The sequence below is a fragment of the Notothenia coriiceps genome, unplaced genomic scaffold, assembly GCF_000735185.1.
Source record: "Notothenia coriiceps isolate Sejong01 unplaced genomic scaffold, NC01 NC01_scaffold00028800, whole genome shotgun sequence".
Classification (NCBI taxonomy): Eukaryota; Metazoa; Chordata; class Actinopteri; order Perciformes; family Nototheniidae; genus Notothenia; species Notothenia coriiceps.
In genome coordinates, this window is record NW_011361501.1 from 473,272 (window position 1) to 480,953 (window position 7,682).

Genomic DNA, 7,682 nt, shown 5'->3' on the forward strand with positions numbered 1-7,682 from the left:
CAATGCAACATATATAATTAAATATAAAATTACAAAATAAAAAATAAAAAGTAGCGCAAAAAGTCTATATATATACATGTTAATAGAATATGGGATATGGGATATGTACAAGTCAGTGTAAAATGTATGTTTAAGGCAAAACAGAAATGTTCCTACAGGTTTAATTACACCAGTGGTCTCGCAGCTTGTAACCTTGCAGTTCCATTATGTCTCAGCAATCAATCCTGGCTTAAAAACTTCATTACCTCGTATGTACTCTGACCATAAAACCAAAGCGGCAGAAATTTTTCAAGTCTTTCGATGAAAAAGCACTCTGGAAAACTTGTTCTGCCGAGGAATGCTGTTGGTTCCATAAAGCTCCCCAATGACCAATCAACTGTAATTGTAGCCTGAATGTACCGCAGCTCCACCCTTGCCAGTCTGTGCGGCCTGGCTGGCGGCCATTTTCTTTTTTGAAATGCCTTAAATCCACCCCTGCAATTTCAGCTCCCCTCTCACCGAACTCCCTCATTGAAAGGCCTGACATGGATTTTCCTGCTAAAACGGGACAAGAATAGGCTTTGATGGGGTTATTTCGGTAGCCCTTGCAGATTGCGTGGGACTGAGCTGTGCTACCCAGCTGATTGTGTTGAGTCAGTCTGGAGGGAGTTTAGTTGAGGTTCCCCTACGGTAACTCTGCTGAGGAAATCATTTACTTAATATCTGAGCCGCTTGTTTTGTAAGGTGGAAATATCAACATGTTTGTGTCGAACATACTCAAAGTTACAGCACATATTGCAGAAAGAGGGATTTTCTTGCCTCATGTTTTAGTTTCACCGCTTGTTTGGGTTTATGTGTGAGTCAGCACATTGCACTCGAAAACTCCTGTTGTAAATGTTGCGTTATTATCATCACTTTTATGATTCTCAGAACAATTTCAATCTTTAATTGGGTTTAATTTGAAACCACATACTGAATACCTTACCTGTTCAGATCATTATTGGTGCAAACATGTCACATGACCAAAATTGTTCACGTCATTTCTTTCTTTTCTCATTTTGCTGTCCTTGGCTGCCTGAAAACCCCTCCCTAATTCCATGGTACTGTATGAGGCTTCCCTTGGATTTGCAAGTGGTATGAGTCACACTGACCATTTAAAAGGCTTCTCATTAACCAGAACTTCCATCTCCATGTGTTTAAACTGGACCACATACAATTCAAGTAGGTTTAAGTCTGTGAATTGCATGTCATGTTGCTTTCTTGTTTTGTCTTGGTCCTACTCATGCCAGGTTCTTGTTTTACGGCACCCACATTTATGCCGAGGCAAGAGAGCTCTCCTTCTGCAGAACCACAGGTTGACTTGAAGCTGGCCACAGTAAGTGCATCATTGCATTACAGATGTTTGAGAATGGACTGTATGTGACTTGATCTCTTTTACAATGGCAATTTAAAGGCATTTCTATTGAAGGAAGAACATTGCAACAATTCGTACTCGTCTGTGTGTGGGGTGCTGAGATAGTGGTTATATTTATTTAATTTTTGTGTGGGTGTGGGGCAGAGGTAAGTAACTGCCTTTCCCTCTGAGTTCTTGGCGCTGTTAAATTGCATGTTTTAGCACATTGTTTCAGCATTTTTATTTCCCCTAATTATCTCTGTAGAGGGAATCGTACGGAAAAACCATCGGCATGTGATTCAATTTCCAATATTGCTTGCAAACAAGTTATTCAGTTTATTATGGCAGAGGATATACATTGTTATGAGACAGATGAAATCAACTATGTTGCTGTAAATCTGATCACCAAAGGGTGCAGATTTAAAAGTTTATGTAAAAGTTATAAATGAACCTAATGTCAATTGGATGGATGCAAAGTATGACAATAAGGTTTAATCCTCTGTTATGCATGCTGCAAGTAAATAATCAACCAAGGGAATACAAACATATACTTTGGCATTCATTTAAATGTGCAGGATTTGTGATTTCAAATGTTCTGATACTGTTAGGAATACCTCGAGCACTACTACAATCTGCAAGAAGAGCCTATGGGGCGCACGAAGCGGAGCCGGCCCTTCTTCACCTCCAAGGTGAAAGACATGCAGATATTCTTTGGGCTAAATGCAACAGGCGTGCTGGACTCAAACACCCTAGAGATAATGAGGAGCCCTCGATGTGGGGTTCCAGATGTGGAGGAGTACAGCCACCTCCAGGGAACACGATGGAACAAGAACATCCTCACCTACAGGTATCTGTGCAGATTTGAATGATTGTTAACAATCAAGATGCTATCAACCCGTTTACTTGAGTTGAATTCCAGTCTGAAATATATCTCTGTTAATGAAATATGAAGGCATGTTAGACCTGGACTGAACTGGCCAAATATATAACAGTCTGGAGTGCAAATCCTGCCAATACGTGAGAAACGTTTAGAGGCAACAGGCAATACAAACCTTTGGCAGAAATAGGGAATCACAGTTGTCACAAATGTTTGTGGTTTAAAGATTTTATGGTTTTGGATTTCTTCTACTGAGAGTTATTATGGGCTTGTTACAATGCCAAGGACACCAGACATGCTTGCACTTATATGACACTGTCTGGAATGTGCCTGTTCATTTTTTGAGACACGCCTGTTGGAATATAAACACAATAGATGCATTTTGAAAAATAAACTAAAACAGGATATATAGCACGTAAAGATTTTGTGAAACTTTTGTGGCTCAAAAAAGTATTAAAATGTGTTGTAAGGTTGTGATATCATCTGATTTGTTAGATTGATTTATGGAGACACAGATCGTTATGTTCATAAAAAAATGAGATGACTTGTTGCTGTTGCAGAATTGGCAGGTACACCAGAGATTTGCATCGCAAAACTGTGGACTCTCTGGTTGAGTCAGCTTTCAGCGTTTGGGCCAGAGCCAGCAGTCTGACGTTTGTCAAGTCGCATACCCGCAACGCTGACATCATGGTGGAGTTTGTGACCTATGGTGGGTTTGCTTTCTGCTTCACACAGGACAGGTATCGATTAAAGTGCATTTAACAACTTGAGTCACAGAATGGCATTGGGCAGTTTTCAGCGTGTAAAAGACAATCTCATGGATTTGAACAAGACTGTGCTTCTGCAGTTTAACTTCTAACTAAGACAGCGTCATCCGACACATGTCTGCTGAACTCGAGACTCATTTAGACGATGTAAACAGAGGCCTGTAATTTTCTTTTCTCAATGTGTTCTCTGTGGGTTTTTATTTCATGTCTGGACTTGAACATCTCATGAAGAACATGGTGATTTTTATCCATTTGACGGACCCAGAGGCACACTGGCTCATGCTTTCGGGCCAGGGCCTGGCGTTGGAGGGGACACACACTTTGATGATGCTGAGTATTGGACAGCAGGAGAGACAGGTACTGAGCTCAATCACACTGGTACTCCACTATGATACTTAAAGATTGAAATAAGTTAATAGCCTTTTGTGTTGTGTTGTTGCAGGTATTAATCTGTTGGTGGTAGCAGCTCATGAATTTGGCCATGCTTTGGGCCTGAAGCACTCCAGAAATCCTGATTCATTGATGTACCCAACCTACAGATCCTCACGTTCAGCCAACCTTTTATCCATAGACGATGTAGTAAATATCAACGCACTTTACAGTAAACAATTTATATGTCTGTAAAACGTATCATACTAAGTCAGGTTGTGAAGCCAGAGTGTTGTTTAATCAAGTGGAATCTGATATGTGTTAGGTCCAGTCAGAGGGAACCCAAATTACTTTTCGAGGTTGGGTTGGAGTTCTCAGAATAACCCCTGGCTGTCGGGGTCGCTGCTCCCTCAACTCATTCAGAACAAATGTGCTTCAGACACGACATTTGACGCGGTGTCCACTGTTGGGGATGCCACCTTATTTTTTAGAGATAGGTACTGTATGTTGATTGTTCTCTCTCATCTTGTATTTACAAGTATCCACAGTATATATCCTCTTCATTAAAAGCATAAATGTCCGTCTCTGAATCTCATAGTGTTTATTTACAACCAAATACTGAATTGTGTCTTCTTTTTTGTGATGTTTTTAAAAAATGTTTTCCCACAAGATACCTCTGGATTAAACACAATGGGCATGATGACATCAAAGAAGGTCTCATCACCAACTTTATGCCAAAGATTGAAACCAGCATCGATGCAGCCTTCTGGGTGCCTCGCAGATCCGCTGCTTACCTTATTCATGGTAACCAACTTGAATAATTCAGTGCATAGAGCTTAACAATTTCACCTTTCATTAATCCAAATAAAACATCTTTGTCTTGCTTTGTTTGGAACAGAGTCCATGTTCTGGACAGTGAAAGGCTCTCTTGTGAGGGGAAAGCCTCGGGAACTAAGCCACTTTGGGTTTCCAGCCTGGGTCCAGGACGTTGACGCAGCAGTCCACATAGTGAAAACTGGACGCACCCTTTTCTTTATGCATGATATTTATTGGAGGTAAGGCAACCAAAGAGTTTGGGTAAACTATCCTTATCTCATGTTCTGTTGTTGTGTTTCCTGTTTTATTTTAAAGGTCAACCAAAAGGACATGGTTGCTCCACTTGTTTACAAACACATGGTCACCATGAGTTTACCAGTGCTTGTGACTCAAGTTGGAACCAATGTGTTTTGTTCACTTGAAGGACCATTTCTACCACTACTTTAATTTGCATGCAATTAAGAGCATTTTACTTAGCAAACAGTAAAATCTCTTCAATGCAAGTATGGGAATGCTCACGTTTTGCACTGTCGGATATATATTATTTCCCATCATAAGGAGAGGAAATCTTATATCATACATTGGCTAAAACAACATAACAACATGCATGTAGGGAGGCTGTGGCTCACTGGGTTGGTGGGCAAGACACTTCACCCCAAATTGCTCCTGTGGGGATTGTCCACAGTATTTAGTGTATGTAAGTTGCTTTGGATAAAAGCGTCTAACGAGTGACACAGACTCAGATCTGACTTTAAGATCTAGTTTGCCTCACACAGAGAACTAACGGCTCATTTTGGAGTCATGAACAAATGTTTTTTCTCAGCTTTGAAAGAGGAATAGATGATCATGAGTCATGACTTCTGAGGAACGTTGTTTATATCGTGTCTTTTTCAGTTACAATGAAAACCGAAGGGTTATGGATTTTGGTTACCCAAAGTACATCAGCGAGGACTTTCCTGGAGTCAACACAACAATAAACGCAGCTGTCTACAAAGAGGGTGAGCCATTATACATTGTATCATATGATGGAAATGTTGTATGACCAGAAGGTAAACTGGGTGATGTTCTGATTGGAAAGTGGAGTAAACTTGTCTAGAGTTAGTGTATTTCTGTCTGTAGCCTGAGGGGACTTTTGCATGGTGTAATGTTTTTGGCAGCGCAGGGATGCTAATTAACATGCAACATCAGCTGAGTGTAGTTAAAGTGGACCTATCATGCTATATTTGAATAATATAGTGTAGGACCATACCTATATAAGGCATATTTATACTTTTTATTTTTCAAAATACCAAACAGATCATGCATTTTAGCCATTCCTCATTTCGCTCAATTTAACACTGTCTTTGCATGGGCTGATTCTGTGAGAACAGCACCATACCTACAGGCTTGGCATATGTACTACAGCGTCTCCAGCGCTTTCCAACGGCAATGTCTGTGGCTGTCTCCTCCTGATTGGTGGAGTTGGCCCAATAGCCGTAGCACCACTTCTGTGACGTCATAGAAGTGTTCAAATCTGGATCAGTCTGTATCAGATCCGTTGCAGCCCCTTTTTTAGAGATTTGGGTATGGAGGAAAATAGAGAGGGTTGTGTTTTCTGACACTTGGTGAGTTCCCTGGAACACCGGGGACACATATTCATGTATAAAAGACGTACAAAAGTGCATTTTGCATGATAGGTCACCTTTAAGCTTTTACAGAGCATGTGGTTCCCCTCTGTGATTTAAACTGTATCATTTAACCACTTTACCACTCACGGCCTTCATTTCATCTACTATCATTTCAACTGTGAGCAAAAGTGGATATTTAAGTTCAGAAAGATGCTCATCATCATTATTATCGACAACTAACAGCAACAACATTCCAGAAAACGTAAAATGATATAGGACAAATATGTGAATTACTAAGTAAGCATCCTCTAACATTTTTTTCCTCATCTCAGGTTTTATCTACTTCTTTGACGGACCACAAGTCTACAAATATGACTACGCCCAGAAACAAGTTGTCGGAGTTGAGAAAGCAAATTCTTGGCTTGGATGTTGAAATAATTTGAAACCATGAACACGCTGCAAGGAAATTACCTGAAAAAACCTTGAGTAAATGAAAAATAGAGAATAAAAAAAACACTGTTTTTGGTCGTATTTGGTCAAAATAAAAGAAATAAAAACCTGATATAACCTGTGTGTTGTTTGCATGTATCCCACAGTAAAATGCCTCCAGCATCAGAATGTATGGTTTGTTTCTTTAAATCCTTTTTATCAGATCTGCACATCACTTTGGTGGAGACTGATATTATAAGTGTAAATTAGGTATCACTAACGCCTGCAGGTTTTGACTTGACTGAAAAGAAGCTACAGAATTCACAAATAACATGTTCGGCTTCTGGTTTATATACGACAAAACACACTGTGCTCACGTATTTCCCCTTACAACAGAAAGCCTAGACCATATGGAGAACCATTTTCCAAATTGGGAGTTAACCACAAAACCTCCAGAGAAAACTGGGTCCTACCTGCCCCCAGTTTTTCCTGGAGGTTTTTGTGGTTAAAAACCTCCCAATGAAATGTCTCCATAATGTGTCTAGGCCTTCTGTCCTTGTAATGGGGAAATACGTGTGAGCACAGTGGTGTTTTGTCGTATTAAACCAGAAGCCGAACATGTTATTTGTGGAAAATTCTGTAGCTTCTTCATTCCAAGTCAAAACCTGCAAGGCGTTAGTGAGGCTACCAATTTACACTTAATAATATCCAGTATCCACCACAAGGTGATGTGCAGATTCTGATAAAAAGGATTTAAAGAAACAAAAAACAATACATCCCTGATGCTGGAGGCAAATTTTTACTGTGGGAAATCATGCAACAACACACAGGTTATATCAAAAGGGTTTTTTATTTCTTTATTTTGACCAAATACGAACAAAACAGTGTTTTTTTTATTCTCTATTTTCTACCTCAGGTTTTTTCAGTAATTTCCTTTGCAGCGTGTTCCATGGTTTCAAAGTATTCACATCCAAGCCAGATTTGCTTTCTCACTCCGGACAACTTGTTTCTGGGCGTAGGTCATATTTGTAGACTTGGTGGTACCGCAAAGAAGTAGATACCAACCTGAGATGAAGGAAAAATGTGAGGATGCTTACTTAGTAAATTCACATATTTGTCCTATATCATTTTACGTTTCTGGATGTCTGTTGCTGTTAGTTGTCGTATAATGAATGATGAGCATCTTTTGAAACTTAAATATCCACCTTTTGGCTCACAGTTCGAAATGATAGTAGATGAAAATGAAGGCCGTAGTGGTAAAGTGGTTAAAAGATACGTTTAATCACAGAGGGGAACCACATGCTCTGTTAAAAGCTTAAAGGTGACCTAATCATGCCAAATTGCAACTTTTGTACGTCTTTTTAAACATGAATAGTGTGGTCCCCCGGTGTTCAGGAACTCACAAGTGTCAGAAACACAACCCTCTCTATTTTTCCTCCATAACC

General features: G+C 39.8%; 1 protein-coding gene across 1 annotated transcript in view; it reads left to right on the forward strand.

Annotated features, from left to right (window-relative positions):
- Positions 1 to 1,119: 1,119 nt before the first annotated feature.
- The window catches only part of LOC104958473 (uncharacterized), a 13,471-nt gene continuing 6,908 nt past the window's right edge, over positions 1,120 to 7,682 (forward strand). Inside the window, exons 1-10 of the mRNA XM_010786215.1 lie at positions 1,120 to 1,354; positions 1,981 to 2,219; positions 2,810 to 2,958; positions 3,248 to 3,373; positions 3,459 to 3,617; positions 3,711 to 3,882; positions 4,056 to 4,189; positions 4,284 to 4,440; positions 5,096 to 5,199; positions 6,141 to 6,236. Coding sequence (XP_010784517.1) covers positions 1,229 to 1,354; positions 1,981 to 2,219; positions 2,810 to 2,958; positions 3,248 to 3,373; positions 3,459 to 3,617; positions 3,711 to 3,882; positions 4,056 to 4,189; positions 4,284 to 4,440; positions 5,096 to 5,199; positions 6,141 to 6,236 — 1,462 coding nt within the window. The 5' untranslated portion in view covers positions 1,120 to 1,228. The remainder of the gene's footprint in view (positions 1,355 to 1,980; positions 2,220 to 2,809; positions 2,959 to 3,247; positions 3,374 to 3,458; positions 3,618 to 3,710; positions 3,883 to 4,055; positions 4,190 to 4,283; positions 4,441 to 5,095; positions 5,200 to 6,140; positions 6,237 to 7,682) is intronic.